This window comes from Amblyomma mixtum, chromosome 4, assembly GCF_055824585.1.
Source record: "Amblyomma mixtum isolate Tamu chromosome 4, ASM5582458v1, whole genome shotgun sequence".
Taxonomy (NCBI): Eukaryota; Metazoa; Arthropoda; class Arachnida; order Ixodida; family Ixodidae; genus Amblyomma; species Amblyomma mixtum.
In genome coordinates, this window is record NC_143015.1 from 32,837,758 (window position 1) to 32,854,248 (window position 16,491).

Sequence of the window (16,491 nt, forward strand, 5' to 3'; positions counted from 1 at the left end):
TCAGGCTGTGAGAACACCAAACAAACACATCATTCCTCAGTGCAATACTCTACGCTAGAGTGCAAAGAAAAATAAGGTTACTTCTCTACTCAACACAGGCACCAATAAAGCATGCAGAACGCTCACAGCGTACGGATATTTCTCTTGAAAGAGTACATAACAAGCCTCACAGTACGACAGTGCCGCATTGTGTACTTTCAGCGGCGAAAGAGGCGAATACCCCTCGAGCCTCGTCTAGATTTCCCGAAAGGTTAAAACAGCGCACCTGCACGAGGACGAGGGAAGATATTACAAAACACAGCGCTGTGCCTTGTCTCATCTTCCCTCGTCCTTGTGTAGGTGCGCTGTTTTCACTAATTGTGTCGTACCAATTTACCCATGAGTTTGTGCTCTTAGTTCCCTGTCGTGCAACGTTCTGTCAGCGCGTGCTTTTCATGCAGGAGCGGAGGTGACTGCTTCAATGTTCGTCTCGATCTATGGCGCTCCTTCTGGGCGAAAACCATGGAAAGACTCGCGAAACCAACGAGCCACGCAATAGCGCGTGTTATACACTCGTTTTTCTCCCAACAGTGCACCATGCTGAATTCTAACACGAAAAAAAAATTTTCAATCAATGCGCCAAATTTAATGGGTTTGTCTGTACTCGATTTTTGCTTGCGGCCGCCTGACCCTTGCTTCTGTTCCCTCTTCTTCCGACGCAGAGATCCGCGAGGGCAACCTGAAGGCCATCCTGGGCCTCTTCTTCAGCCTGTCCCGCTACAAGCAGGCGCAGAAGGCGGCGGCAGCAGCAGCGGCCGCCTCCTCGGGAGCGGCGACCACCAAGGGCGCCATTAGGCAGCACCTGCAGGGCTCGCACGGCAGCCTCGCCTCCCCGACGGCGCCCAGCGCCAAGTCCCCGCCGGACCTGATGGCCGCCTCCCTGCACGCGCCCAACAACTGCTCCAGGTGCGGGGTTCTGTTTTGGGCAGCTACACTCTAGACAACACTATTGCGAGGACACTTTGGCAACTGAAGTGTTTAGAGGCGAAAGCAGAGGACACTATGCCGTGGCGACTTCCGGTGGATGTGGCGTCACACCGTTCCCGTGGATATGTCGATACCTACATTGTACATCTCTCGGAGATCTTAAGTGTTAATTACCCTGAATTACACATTTTTTCCATCTAATTTGACACAAATCCGACGTTTTACCGACCATTCTGTAGCAATTATCATTGTGCCGTAACGCCTTCCGGTGGATGTGACGTCACACCGTTTCCGTGGCTATATCGACGCAATGTCGACATTTTTGCCTATAATTAATTAAGTAATTAATCTACAGTCATCAAACGTGCCTTCTAGGTTCACTTTTTCCTCCTCTATCCGAAGCAACCATTTGTTTTCTTCTATCTTTTTCAGTTCTCGACTTAAACGCCTGCGACACGCTTTGTTAACGGACGACGCTATGAGCCATTAAAGGCTTTCGCTTTAATACGCATTTATGTGAGCCCGCCATTCCTTAGTGCACTTCCCTATTTAAAAGAGGACCCGCCGCGGTGGCTCAGTGGTTACGGCGCTCGGCTGCTGTCCCTAAAGACGCGGGTTCGATCCCGGCCGCGGCGGCCGAATTTCGATGAAGGCGAAATTCTAGAGGCCCGTGTACTGTGTGATGTTAGTGCACGTCAAAGAACCCCAGGTAGTCGAAATTTCCGGAGCCCTTCACTACGCCGTCCCCCATGCCTCAGTCGCTTTGGGACGTTAAACCCCAATAAAATCAAACCAAACCTATTTAAAAGAGAGCGCTAGAGGTCAATTCACTCCCTATATACTCCTTTTGTTTTTAAAGCGCACTGCTTTCAAGGCAAAAGGTTTCATTGTGTATGGCGTCGGTCGGCAAGTGGTTTATGACGTCATAAGATTACGAGACAACGTTTTGTGCAATGACTGCGGGGATTTAAAAAGTCAAGAAGTTTTTATGTTTATTTCTTACTGCGGATGCTATTCGAGGACTTTTCTCTAAGGCAAACGAAGTCAAAGTGTTATGCCGTAACCGGAAAGTACCCCTTCTCGCGCCCCATCTGCTCAAAGAGAATGTTTTGTTGATAAGCAAAAGGCACTCAGACCAGAAGAGGAGAGACCCAATGTTTTAAGGAGGAGTCCGCCAAGGTGGAGTCTCTAGTTTAAATTGTGAGTGCATACTCATGAGCATCAATCTGAGTATAGCCACTGTGGCGACCCAGCAAATCTGCTCAGCTTCCTTAGAAGACTATCTGCCGTCAACCTATGTGAAGGAATACCTAGGCAGGCACAAATTTTGCTTCAACTGCCGCGGTTCTCAGGAAACTGCTTAGGCGTTTCTTCGTAACCGTACGACGCTTTCAGGTGGGTGCTAATGAAGAATTGTTGAGTAAGCAAAGAACGGAAAAAGCAAATCAAGTACGCAGCTCCACTACGGCACCTCTCTTAGAGCGCAGCTCTTATGCGCCCATTCCTGCGTTCCGCGTTGCCGTCGGCGTTGTCGGCGTAACCGGTTCTCAAGTTCCAGAGAGAAGCGCCACCTGGAAAGTGGTTGCCACACAGGACCCTGGAGAGTGACTAGAGTGACTGGAAAATTTTAATCTGAAAGTTATTCCAGTGACTCTAAGAGTTATTATAGCGTACCACGCCATCTGGCAGGAGGCATGTCACGCGACGTGTGCAAAGCTGGCTTAAACTCCGCATTACTCACTATGGCAATCGTCTGTCAGTATTTCTCTTCCTTCTTTAGCTCCCACCTTCCTCTCTTCCTTCACAGCGCGGTTGACGTATCCACCGAGAAGTGAGGCCATTACCGCGCTTTTCATTTCCTGCTAACCAACCATAAACGCCGCCGCAGCTCTAATATTGGTAAGCTAGCGCCCTCCTTTGTCGTGCAGCTCCATCAGTCCGAGCTCGCTGCGTTCGCTTAGGCAACAAGAGGTGGCGCCACCTACAACAGCCTATTCTATCTCTGGTCGATATCCCGGTTCTCCTGCACCCTGGTCGCTCCCTGTCGCTTGCCGTTTTTATCCTCCACTGTTTTCTTGCCCACTGTTGCTCTTCGCGCAATGCTGCCGTTTTCTCACCACTCGCCAGCGTTATTGTGCCGGCGGCTGCACTCCTCCCGCTGTCACCTCGCCTTCGGGGTTGTTTACTGCGCAATATTACCACTTCTTGTCGCGCACGGATGCTTCCCACGTAATTTACGGGCGCACGACCATCCTTGTTTATTTACATGCAGCACGCCCAAGGCACAGAGGTGGGCTTGAATGTGCGCGCAATACGGCGTGTCGCCCACTCAGAATTCCGTCGCTGTGTCTACTAATTGGGATCGTGCATTCACAAGCATGCGTAACGTCACGTGTCATGCCTGAACACCACAAGGTATTCATGTTTTACAACGGGAGGCCGATAGAGCGCCTTGGTGTCTCATAGTGCACCATGACCGAACACTCGGCAGGACGCCTTCAAAGTCTTCGCAACTCTGCACGGTACTGATGAACCGTCCCCCAGGGCTGGCTGCTTGCTAGTGCTTGCTGAAATGCAGTGGTTGCACAAAAAAAAAATACACAGAGAGAGATAGCAAGAATGTGCCAGCGCCATAGAGGATATTTTGCAACACTGTCATGTGTGCGTTGACACAAGCCGGGCAGTCGTTGAACAAGAGGGAGGCATCGTGAAAGCGCCCTACTATTACAACTTAGTCGTTTACATGAGAAGGATGAGGCAGTACATTTTAGACCGACAACCATAGTCGAGTTCTCGAGTTAGGATGGAATTTTGCAGCCCTCTGCAACTACCTTACCCTCTTTTTTTGCACTTGATTTCACCGTCGTTCGAGTCGAGCCGTCGTTGTTTTTGGAGCAGAGTTTCATTTTTCTGAAGAACACATCACGAACTAGTTGGTGCAACAATTTGCTTCGCATGCAAAAAAAAAAAGAATGCTTTGGAAGCGCATAAAATTCAAAGCACAGTGATGCTTACCTCTGGGTGACCAAACGAAAAAAGAAAAAAGATTCCACCTCCGGGTTCTGTTTGTGACCTGCCACAGGGGATGCGCATGCAGACCGCCATTACTCTTGCGTTGCTCGCTCTTGTTTCCCTCTTTTCTTTTTCTTTTGTTTGCTTTTAGGGTGCGGAAGCTCTACTGGAATAAATTATAAAATAAAAAATAGACGCTCTATTTGGGAGTTTTCCCCGGCGGTTCTCGGCAGGAAACGGTGGCGTGATGGCGCTCCATTTACTCCTTCCTATCCGCGGCAAAGTGCCCAAGCCTGGCCACGCATGCAGCGAGAATTGGAAGTCGCCGAAGTCATTTGTTAACTTCTGTGAAGGTGTAAAAGAATTGCAACGGCGCAAAATAATGTAGTTTTTTGCGCATACTTCTGTGTATTGGCTACACCTGCGAGCATTATAGGCGCTGCAGTGGGCTACCTGGAATTGCAACGCGCGCCGCGAGGTGGGGCCTTACAAGAGGGCTATAAGAAATAAGCCTGTGAACGCATGAATGGTAGACCTCAGTGAAGAAGCTATGTGCGCGTGTAATTATTTATTTATTTATTTATTTATTTATTTATTTATTTATTTATTTATTTATTTATTTATTTATTTATTTAGTGCACACTCCAGAACCTTGTCAGGGACTAAACAGGACAGGTATTTATCGTGAAGAGTGTTGCAGAAAGATATTGAACTAAGTAAAAAGAAATGTGCATAAAAAAGCGGCAAGTGTCATTAAACTAAGGCAATGCCATAACATGATTCCAAATGGATATTGTCCGCGGAAAACATGAATATTTAAAACAGGAAGTTTTCGCAAACAACACTGTTAGTTAGTAAATGTGATGATGTCGAGTATGTCATGTCGTGAAAAGGGGTAGATACTGAGAAGGGTTCAAACCTGCCTTACGGTTAAGTAAATAATAAAGAAAATTAAGACAGTGTGTTCTCCTTCGGATTTCAAATGATTCAATATTATCAGCCGCCATGAGCTCATTGGGGGAATCGGTGATTGTAAACTTTGAATAAAAAACTGAACAGCTTTCACTTAATCATTTGTATTTTCTTACTGTTAAGTTTAGTAAATGTATCCCATACTATCGAAGCATGTTCAAGCTTTGGCCTAAGGCATGTGTTATATGCCAATGGTTTTACGTTAGGAGAATTTCTAAGCTTTTGCCTCAGAAAACATCTTATTAAACTCGGGCGAACATATGTTATCTAACTGCGAATTGCAGGAAAGATTGTTAGTTATTAGTACACCTAGATATTTGTAGCTATATCATCATCATAATGCGATGACAATAGTTAGCATTAGCTCCCCTCCTTGATTTTTATTGGCCTTCTGCTTCTTTGTGTTTGCTCTTCATATCTTCGTGTATACTTTGTCATGTATTTCTTTTCTCATAGAAGGTTCTATGCTCAGCTTTTCTGAACAAACTACTCAGCAACTTTTCTGTGCTCTTTTCTGAGTCGGTGAAATGTTTAGGGGAATCCCTCAAGGCGTAAAGTAAATTTATAATAAGGAGCAAATTACTCATTAGCATCGACCCAAGCGTAGTTGCACGGCCACAAAGGAAAGGTATACAGCTTCCACATAAACTTCGTAGTTAAAGAAAAATTCTTCCTGGTTCGGGGTTCGAACCCGCACCACTGCTTTATCGGAGCAGTCACTCTACCAACTGAGCTAACCGGGAGGGCAAGAGCGAATTTATTAATAACTGGCAGTGCTAAGAGCGTTGGTCAAAACTTAGGAGACTCCCCCAAGGTGGAGTAAATTTTTAACGCGAGAGCAAATTAGTCATTGAGTCATAGAGTCATGCGTAGTCATCTTCATTTCGCTCAGTAATGCTTAGTGATTTCGAATTTTGGTGAGCCATTTTAGTCATTCTCATTTTTGCTGTTTCATGCGTCGAAATTTTTTGAGGGGTTCTTCCCGTGGCAGCCACCTTACGACCATTCTCTCTTCTCTCCTACAAGTGGCAACGGGGATTTCCCTTCCTCCACTTCGTCACCTGCCAGGCACAGGTTTTTTTGCCCAAGAATACAAAAGACAACGCCGGAAGGGTAGATTTCTTCCGGCCTTTCCCTTTTCTCCCCTACAAGACGAAAGAGAAATTTCCCTCTCAGCACCAACCATGGCAGGTGATTCTTGCTACCTGCCAGGAAGCAGGCGGCGGCAAGTTTATACAACACAACGCCGAACACTTGTTCACCGTGAGGCTGCTATGCTGACGTATTGAAACCGTTCAGGGTTTAGCGCTGCAATAGCAGTGAACTGACCGAAAGGTCCAAGTTTAGGGTTGAATGTCTGTACACCCTAAATAGCATTCCAAACTGTGCTTTAAAAAAAAGGAGGGGGTGGTGGGGGGCAACAAGATGTTACTTTTTTAAGTTTTCAAAAATGGTTTAGGAAAAGCTTGAAAGGAACAAGAAAACACTGAGTCTAATGGCGCTCACCAAATAGGACGCTCTTATCATGCATCCACCCTTACTTAAATCCTCAAATTTCTTGTCTACATTCATTTACATTGTCACGTGATCCGGATGTTCTGTCAGTGGGCGCTTTTGTGGAAGGACTTGATACGCTATAGCTATCAGTCTCACATATTACCCTATAGAAGACATCACAAAAATGAACAAGGGAGGGGAAAACCTCAGGTTGCTTGAGCCAACGTTTCGACAAGGGGACTTGTCTTCGTCTGGGCCAGACGAAGACAAGTCCCCTTGTCGAAACGTTGGCTCAAGCAACCTGAGGTTTTCCCCTCCCTTGTTCATTTTTGTGATCGCAAAGGACCATCAACCACACCCTCTCTCTACCATGGACTCCTATAGAAGACAGGTTTTTGTTGGCCCCGAACCGCTATTCTTTATGTGAGAAAAAAGCAGGATGTTCTTGTGTCTATCTCCCGCAATTCAGCAAGACTAACTATTTGCGATTGACCTTTATTCACTACAAAATATTCAAGGTTGAGTGTCTGGAAACTTGATCACGGTAGAAGCAACCTCCTTGTTTTGCTCGTACTGTCGTACCCGACGGCATGGAGCGCATCGTTAGGCCGTCGTCATCAAAATGGTGCGGAACATTCTTTTCCGTCACAGCAGCTATCCAAGATGCATTCTGTGAAGTCGTTGCGTGTATTTATGTGCTTTCTTGAAGATCAGACCTCGGGAGTTTGACCTAAACTTAATTGTGTAATATGCTGCCGAGTCTATACCACACTCTTTTTATCGGAACTCATTTTAGTGGTAGTGTGCCGTTTGGCGTGGCCCATAAAAGAAAACATCAGACCAAGCCATAGATGGCACCTAGAATGCATGCCAAGCTCTTCCCTTTTGTTATACGATGTACTACAACAATGGCCCACAGACCACAGTTACTAGAGGAAATGGAATTGAATATTCACATATTAGCGCATGAAGTAGAGCTGTTTAGAATAGAGTGCGGACCCTATAGCTGGGTTCTAGAGCCATTATCAGAGGGAACACGAAAATACCGACAGACGCTAAATTCGGGTTCGGAACAAAGCTTTTCTAGATGTACATCATGAACTTTAAAGCCTAGGCAAGCTAAAACAAACAAAACAAATCAAATTAGAAAAAATTATTTTCTTATTTTGCAGCTTACTCTCCGCATATTGGCAATGACGACCTCTAGCACAAATATAGAGCAGGTAGTTGACTACCGGCGAAAATGCAAATGTTTTGTGATGGAAGGAAAGGCGCAGTAATTATCTCACTCGCAGCGGACAGCTCAATCTCTCCGTGAGGGAAAGAATGCGGAAGGAGAGAGGGAAAGACAAAGAGAAAAAGAGGCGGGCTACTGGGGGGCTTTGTGGTAATTTCGACCAGGTCCATTAACCTGCATTGACATTGCACAGCACATCGCCTCTTTTGCATTTCGCCTTGATGTCCCCTGCCTGGATTCCATTCCACGAATGGCTTCGCAGTAAGCGCGATAGAAGCAGATTAAATAAGCGGTCAGACCGCACACTGATATGGAGTGGATACGGGGAAAGTATACAACGTTGTCAGCGGCGGCAGGGCAACAGAAGCAGCAGTTGCGAAGCAGCAGCTTCGTAGGGAGAGCGAGTATAAGGATGTCGAGGTAAGAATTTGATTTAAGACAAGTGATGAGTCGTGACTGCCGCGGAATACTGGTTTGTTTGGGATGATTTACTAAAAATCTGTCATTTGTTTCGGTTTAAAAACTTTAACGCCGATTTTCGGCAATTCGCGACATACCGTTTGAACGCCGTGTATTCATCGCTACAGGCAGTTTTCATACATAGTTTCATGTCAACATGTTTTCAGAAGATAGCACTTTTCGATCAAAACGTTTGACCTCATGGTAAGGAAGATGTGCGAACAAAAAGGAGGCGAAAATTTTCGACTTCTAGTTAGTGCTCAGATATTCATTCTCTCAATTTGTAACAACAGTCGCAGCAAGAGGTCATGTCTTGAATAAAAATCTTCTTCGGTACCTGTGCGCTCAAGTCCTTTCGTCGCCTTCGAGTTGGCGTTTCACATAATCGGCACTAAGTGCACAAAATGGACCAAATGCTTCGGATTTAGAATTCGCAACATGCCAATTTCGCGAACTTCAGCTGCGCTAGCAAATTTTTCGTATTCTCTTTTGAATGTAGGTGCATTAGCTAATGTGAAATGTAAAGGTAATGATTTCTATGATTTGCTCATACTCAGGGTATTAAGGAGTTAACGACTTTCTTTGCGCGAGCTTCTTCGCAGCTTCCTCTGCTGACAGATATTTAAGAGCGTTAGCTGTTACTCATCACTTTTCGAGATTTCGGGGGGTCTGCTACCACCCTTAGACCACAGCGCCATCTGTGGCAGCAACTAGAAAGCAGCACGTCTCGCTTTGAGACTGGTCGCGCCATCTACAATAGCATTGTGGACACAACCACCTGCCGTGTGCTTTCTTCGCATTCATATCAGTTCTAGCAAAAAAAAAAAAACAGCTAACGCTCGTTACTTCAACATGTTCCAGACGGTGGCGGCCTTTTTTCTCTGGTCTCCCAGATGCTAGAGTTCTCGGCTATTAAAAAAGACGCGTCGTTCCTTTCGTCGTAAAAAGTTTCGTTCTGGATGCGAGGGTAACCATATTCCTTATTTGTGTCGAAGCTTCCAAATAGCTGCTGCTACTTTTTTTTCGAGTGGCCCGTAGGTGCACTGTTTGCATGCTCTTTTCATGACTTACTGCGCTGTGCGCAGTTTTTTCTGGATCTAGACATAGTAGCCACGGCAACAAGGCTTGGACAGTACAGATAAGACAATACGTGTAACTGAATCCCTGCTGCAGTTCATAAAAACAACTTTTCGCCAACATCCCACAAGCGGTGAAACAAATTGACCTTTCAAATGAACTGCACACAAGCAGCGCCTAACCAAGTACAACTATCGGGAATGCTCGGGGATGTACAGTCTTTGTAAAAATGTCTAAGCTCGTCCTGTGCTCGTCCTGTCTGCTTCTTTTCTATGTCCTGTTTCCTGCGTAGTTTTGTGTCTTCAGTATGTCTTACCAACTAGCCTCTCATCACACACTTTGTAAAAAGTTATCGGGCACAGGTGGTGTGTCTCGTAGCCGCGTAACCGCGTAGCGAAGCACTTACGGCAGCCCTTAAACTATGAATATGTGTAAAGTAAGTTGAGCTCTTTTTCTCACGTTCTGACACCTTTTGGTCTTTAAGGGTGCCGTAACGACTTCATTATACAGCTGAGAAGGGAAAACCTGTTGCTCGGTTACTTTTGACAAAGGGGGTACATTTCTTTTGCTAGCACTCCGTCGCCTCTCGCGCTTAGCTCTTTGCGTTTGCATAGTTTCCCGCAGTCCTTTAAGCTCTTCCCTTCCTGTCCTGTCTGTCTGCTGCATCCCCAAATCGCGTCTTTCTTGTACTCCTTTCCGCCAGTGCTCCCCAAATTCTTCACTAGTTCTCCTCTTACCATCCCCAGTCTGGCGCATCCCTAAACTGCATCTTCCCCCCTCCATTCCTTGTCTCTCGCAGGCTCCCCTCTCTGCACGGCGCCGGCACGAAAGCTCGCGTGAAGGAGGGCCCCGCCAGCGCCATACCGGCGCCTGCCCAGGGGGCTGGCACGCTGCAGCGCCGAACGACGCCCCCCGCTGCCGATTGCAACAACCGGCTGCTGCTGCACGCCAGCAACAACTCCGCCGCCACTGTGGGCTCTCCGGCGGCCACCAAGAACCATACGTCGCCCGCTCCTGGTTCCTACGCGGCTTTGCCCACGGCAGCCAGCAACGGACACAACGCTGGTGAGCGAATCCACGTATTGCCGCTCAATTTCTTTTTTAGGGCCGAGTTTACCACAGCGTTCGAGAGCGTAAGTTCGCGCGTTCTCAGTATGCCACATATTTTCGCAGATGCCAAAGCAAGTGAACATAACCGTTGACTGTTATTTAATTTGACTTAGTCCCACACAAGTAGAGCAAAAAGAAAACTGATTCTTTTGGATCTATCTATCCTACGGAGCTCTTCAACGAGTCGTTTAGTCCTGCTGAGTCAACAATCCCAGTGGTCTCCCCACGGGCATGTTTACATGAAATTAAAATATCAAAATTCGCGAACAACTCACGAGTTCAAACAGGACAGAGGGAGGGCTTCCCGTCGGCACCGCTGATCTTCTAAGCTCTCGGTAACGCTATTGGAGCGCTCCAGGTAAGCCGTATGGCTGGATACCTAATTAGAAGGGAAGGTTAAGCTCTTGCCGATCTGGCCGTCCCGACAGCCGGGCGTCCACCGTGTACAAACATCGCAGCCGTGAGGGCAGGCTCTTTCCATAGGAAAAACAAAAAAAAAATCAAGGAAAGGAAGCCGCAAGCGCGGGCTGATTTCCTAACGCACACCTCTGACATCAGATGACGTCACATGTTTGGCCTGCTCAGCAAGAGACAAAGGACAGTAGTTTGAGGTAGTGCATGACTTAGAGTAAGGAGGCTGTTTGAAATGTGTCAAGCGTCTGGTCTTTAACTTCAGTCAGACTTAGCTTAACAGTTTCTCTAGATTTGCAGCCTGCGCAAGATGTGGAACCTGCGCAGATGTGGAACAAGACCGATTCCAAGGCTTAACTTGTGGCTTTAATAGCTTCAGACGCATGAGGCTGTCCACGCTTTGGTCTTACGATGTTGGGGTGCTCCATGTGAAGACCGTTCGCTTATACGTGTTCTAATAGCTGCTGGCTTCCTAAAGCTACGCGAATTATTCTACATATTATAATATATGCAGTCACAACGGCTCAACTTCACTAAGGGCTCCCATCTTCATCTCCTCTACAAGTTTCAGCGATATCGTCCGGAAGATGACCACTCACCGTACACTGCCACCGTGAACAAACTCCGCATGTGCAGGCATTGGCAGTATGGAAGGAAACAGTAATTTCCTACTCCAGGAAGGGCTAAATTTCATCTTTCCACCTGCTTCGAGATAGCCTTAAAAGGATGTGTTTGCAGAGAAACTTGTTTTTAGAAAAAATGATATCACGCAAATTATGGGTGTCATCCTTGACTGCATATGTTGATATAGCGCCTCATATCGCTCCTACTTGTAGAAGGGCATCTTTGGAGGGCGCATTTCACTGGTGGCTTTTTTTGTGTGTGATTTGAAGTGGATGGAGCCTGGAGTGCCCATCTTTTCCGTATAAATCGAGACTGATGTGGCAGACGGCTCGCGTGTGCCACGAAATTGATGATTATGATTTATGATTATGGCGTCAAGATTATGAGTAGTACAATGAGGCGTTCTACAGGACTAAACTCGTTTTGAACAACACAACGCGTACACGCTTGCTCGCTCGCTCGCTCGCTCACTCACTCACTCATTCACTCACTCACTCACTCACTCACTCACTCACTCACTCACTCACTCACTCACTCACTCACTCACTCACTCACTCTCACTCACTCACTCACTCCCTCACTCACTCCCTCACTCACTCACCCATTCGCTCACCGAAACATGCTCTTTTATAGAGCAATCTGTCTGAAACAAAGACATACACCCTCATCCGAAAATAAACCACGCTCGAACTCCTCCGAATGAGGACCGAAGAAAGCCACATTCAACGTGTCTCGCCGACATCTGTAAAGCTCTCCCTTAACGAGAGCGCCAGATTCGCAGCGTTTGTTTCAAAGTGCCCTTGTTATCGCAGGCTTCCGAGGGCTTGCTACTGAACGGCCCGTCGAAGCACGAAAAGTAAATATTTCAGTCAAATAAAAGCAAAAGTTACTTTCGGGTTTTATACTGCTACACTTGACAAATGGTAGCAATAATAGAGCCAGAACAAAGCGCGGAAGCTGTAGTGTAACAGCGCAGAGAACAGAAAATTTTTAACTCTGCCACTTAATCCGGTCATAACACTCTTCACAGCGGGAAAGTAAGCTTCAGCCTTTTAGTTTGGCTTTAGAAGACCCATTTTGTGTCTTTTCAATCCCCGATCACGCTGTTCTTTGTTTAATCAATCCAATATAGCGTGCGACCTGCAGGAACTTTGAGACTGTCTTCGCTCTTTTGGTGCTAACTTTTGGGTTCTGAATGCATCACACTTACCTCGTCTACAGCACATGTCTTTGCTGTGTAACTTTCCACACTCAGTATTAACGAGTCTCCTGACAATGGTATTGTTTCTTCTGTTTCGTGATGGTACTCATGCAGGTTTCTAGGAGCAAAGCGGCGCCTGCGCTTGTGATCAAATCCGGGCCTTCTCCTGGGCTTAGGTCATAGAATGCTTAGGTCATAGAACCCGTGTCGAGAACTTCCTCTCTTTTCGTTCTCTGCGTTCATTCTATGCAGTTTTCATAATGAAAACACAATATTTATCGGACCTCCCTCTACTGTCCTTCAGTTCCTAGCTTTTTAGATCGCAAAATCTACTTAACGTCCAAAGCTACAAAATCTTTTTCACTGCTGAAGCCTGATCTAGTAATAATAAGAAACAAAATATGTTTTGCTGCTATTGGGTTTCCAACCCTCGGCGGCGCGAACAGGTAAGCGTGGCCGGTCTGTTCACGAGAGCACAATGCACTGCAATGAGAGCACTGCAACACACTTTCGCGCTCTCCATTGCATGCCGTCGTCTTCAGCAACTAATACCACTATCGAACTAATATCGCCGCCAGACGTTCCGAGGACTCAGCAAAGCAAAACCATGGGCCAACCAGGCTAAGAACATGCTTTCACACGTCTACTCCGCTTAACTGCGTTAGAACACTACCACCTTTTCATTTTTAATTTTTCGTGCCCTTTTATTTTACAAAAGCTTCCTAAACAAATTGTGTAAGATACGATAGCGATAAAGCGCAGTGTCAGCGAAGCATGGGACCTGCAAAGGATGGCATCTCCATTAAGTAATATATCCGAGCCCAAATTTGTGTTCCTGCGTTTTTTTGTTGCTGCACGGTAAGAGACGGGTGACCGTGGGAGAAGGGGCTTCTGTGGTTTGAACGGACACTACAGCGCACAACTCGCTGCCTTATGGTCTCGCAGTGACCTCTCGCGTGTCGGTGGCGAACCGACTGCAAAGTTGTAACTCTGTTTGACATGTATATGCTTACGAAAATTATACCCGAAACTATAGGGCAGGCAATGGAATTCGGTAGATTATTTTCAGCAATTTCGTATGTTTGGTATTCAAGGCACTTTACTTTCTTCTATGAAAAATAAAAAAGACCTACTCAGCCGGAAGCGGAAACCTGGAAATTTTACACCTCTGTTCTTTAAGCGAAGCACTTTTTTTTTTTTACTGAAATTGAAAGTAATAAGAACATTAGCGTATCTGTAGCAGTTTTTGGCTTGAGACGATCCCACACACTTAGTATGTGGCCCGGGCCGGTTAGGTCAGAGTTTACTCTCGCTTGAGCCGGGACCGGGCTTGTATTAGAGAAATTGGGCAAGGCTTGGGCGGGTAAGGGTAGTGGTTAACAGTCCCGCGCCGGGCCCGGACCAATAATTACGGTCCGTGCAGTGCTCTAATGTGTGTACGCAACAAATAGCAAGTGACGCTAAAATTTGTCACGCTTTTTTCCGACCCCACGTCAACGCTACGCATGGTGCTGCCATCTATTAGCGTATGCCAAATGTTGAAACGTCACGTCATGCACTTCTGCAGCACTTAAAAGCAGCGTTTACGTGTGTATGTGCATTTTTTTTTTTTTACTTTTCAGCTTGCTCAAAGCCAATTTTGCATTTCCGCGTTTTCTTCAAAGAATGTGTGTCCCCTGCGGCGCCTACCACGTCCTTCGGCGCGTTGACATTGCTTTCAAAGCGGAATCGCCGACACTTAGCGCGGGTGAAAACATTTATTATTCTCTGACTAAATAAAAACTGCCGACCAGAACCGCTTTTAACCTTTTTATATTCTCCTGTCTTTCTTTGCAGCTTTTAATTTGAGAGATGCAGCTTTCCATTATTAACATCTTACTTATGAAGGCAGAATCAACGTCCTCTTGTGAAACATGTGATAGTGCGAGATTTATGGATTTATTTTGCCCATTTTGTGTTGATTTCTCACGAACCCCAACTGCGGTTCTCAATTGTCTTCTTAAGTTGATCTCTGATGGACATTCCGCACCCATGGCCGCCAACCCAAGGACTGGTCTCGCACTCAGAAATCGCAGCAAATGTAAGAAAAGACAGAAAAGAAATAATCAGTCACTGCTCAAAGACAGCACAGTACATTTGTGCTACCCACAAGTGGAGTGAAAATTGATGAAGCCTTCCTTACCACCTTTCGTGTTTTGTGTTGTTCGACTCTTTTTAGTCTCAAGCGTGCACACTAGAAGTGCGTAAGGTTTCTTTTATTTTCTCCGGCAGTCTCACTTTCGAACACGTGTCGTAATTCTTGCGGAAACGCCCGTAATTACGCCCCGATGACGACGTGGCCATCGCGGGGTGCAACGACCGCTCTCACACACTCAGCCTCCCTTCCCACTCCCAAGTTGCAGCGCTGCATTAGACTTCAGCGGTGTGCGTCACCTGTTTTCGGGAACTGCTCCCTTTCCCTTCCTTAACCACCTCTGCTTCACGTGGAGATTAAGCCCACCTGATCCTAATCCCTGGGTAATGAATAGCGGCCCCCTCAGTCCCACCCGGCCGTGAGGGAGCTCTTACCGCGTTGGCTCGAAGCTCGGTGCGACGCTTCCCTCTCCCTTACTAGCCTCGACAGCAGGGGCGCTACTAATCTGAGAGCGCCCCAGCTGGTTCCTCCTAGCATGCCCCAACGAGCTGGGGATGCAGTCGTAGTCTGCGCCGCCGAGCGTACTTTCATGCGCATTCCCATAAAGGACCGGCTCTCTCAGAACTAGGTGTCGCTTTGGCGCTTGCCTTAAAGGGAAACTGAAATGGTTTTCTGAGAATTCGAGGTTATTCAAGAATTCGAATTTATCAAGCTTTTAGATAAAGCATGCAAAGTATTTTAGCACTAGCATTTAAAATGGTGACATAATGGTCGATTAAAACTGCGACAATGTTTAGGCTTCTCCTCACTACGATGGAGGAGTGCAAGGAAACTCGGCAATGACGTCATTGTTGCCGAAATTTCAGATGTCCGCTGCTTACGCCTGCATGCTGCTGCGCGTCGCCAGATGGCGCCAAACAATGCATCGTGAGCTTCACCTTCGATGGAGTCTGTTTTCTTCCATGGAATAACCGCTTCTTCGCTGGAAACGTAGTGCCGTCATACGTGACGTCATTATCGGGGCCTCTTCCCGCCGCTGTGCTCTTCAGAGAAGCTGAACGCCGACGACGACTTTATTCTGCGATTACGCCACCACTTCAAATGCTAGAGCCAAACGATTTCGCGGGCTTTATCAGCACATTTCGCACTTTCGGCCGCCTTAAATTCATCGAATTCTAAAACAGCTTCAGTTGCCCTTTAAATGCACACGAAGAGGAACCGACGAGTCAATACAGTAGCTCTCGAATTATAGAAATTAAATTACTTTCTGTGGAAATTTTTTATGCAATGAATTCCTTTGGGGTGCTAACTTTGCAGTAAAAGAAATTATTTATTTTAAAAACTACCTATATTAAAATGGACAACTGCTTGTGTCGGCGAAGTTTTGGTTGTTCGCATGCGAGTTGGGGCATCTGGAAAACAGGAACGTAGTGAAGTAGAGCCTGTCCCAGAAGACCCATAGTGTCCTCTTGTCCGGTCGCTGCTTGTGGGAACACGATGGGTACGAAAAAGTACACGCGTCGCGAGCATTCCCAAAGCAGCAAGATGCAAGGCTGTGTTTGGCTCCCGGAGGGGCAGATGGCGCACTCCAGAGTTCAGGATCAGAGTTACTGATAAGTGCCTAAAGTTTCGCGCAGGTCGTTGCCGCAGAAGCATCGAAAAGCCGCGTTCGGCGTTTACAGGAGACGCTATACGGCGTAACTCGGACGGGGAACTCCCTTTTTTTTCCATTTTTCATTTTTTTTTTTGCATTTATTTCCCAGATAGATTTTGACGGGCTTGAAGGCAAAA

General features: G+C 46.6%; 1 protein-coding gene and 1 non-coding gene across 8 annotated transcripts in view; one reads left to right on the forward strand and one right to left on the reverse strand.

Annotated features, from left to right (window-relative positions):
• Positions 1-16,491, forward strand: part of sick (sickie) — a 973,111-nt gene that overhangs the window by 293,219 nt on the left and 663,401 nt on the right. For all 7 annotated transcript variants that reach the window (XM_089586320.1, XM_089586325.1, XM_089586322.1 and 4 more), the window contains exons 5-6: positions 702-945; positions 10,020-10,285. In XM_089586320.1, coding sequence (XP_089442446.1) covers positions 702-945; positions 10,020-10,285 — 510 coding nt within the window. The remainder of the gene's footprint in view (positions 1-701; positions 946-10,019; positions 10,286-16,491) is intronic.
• Positions 5,621-5,693, reverse strand: TRNAI-GAU (transfer RNA isoleucine (anticodon GAU)). Its single transcript has one exon. It is a non-coding gene; the product is annotated as a tRNA-Ile (tRNA).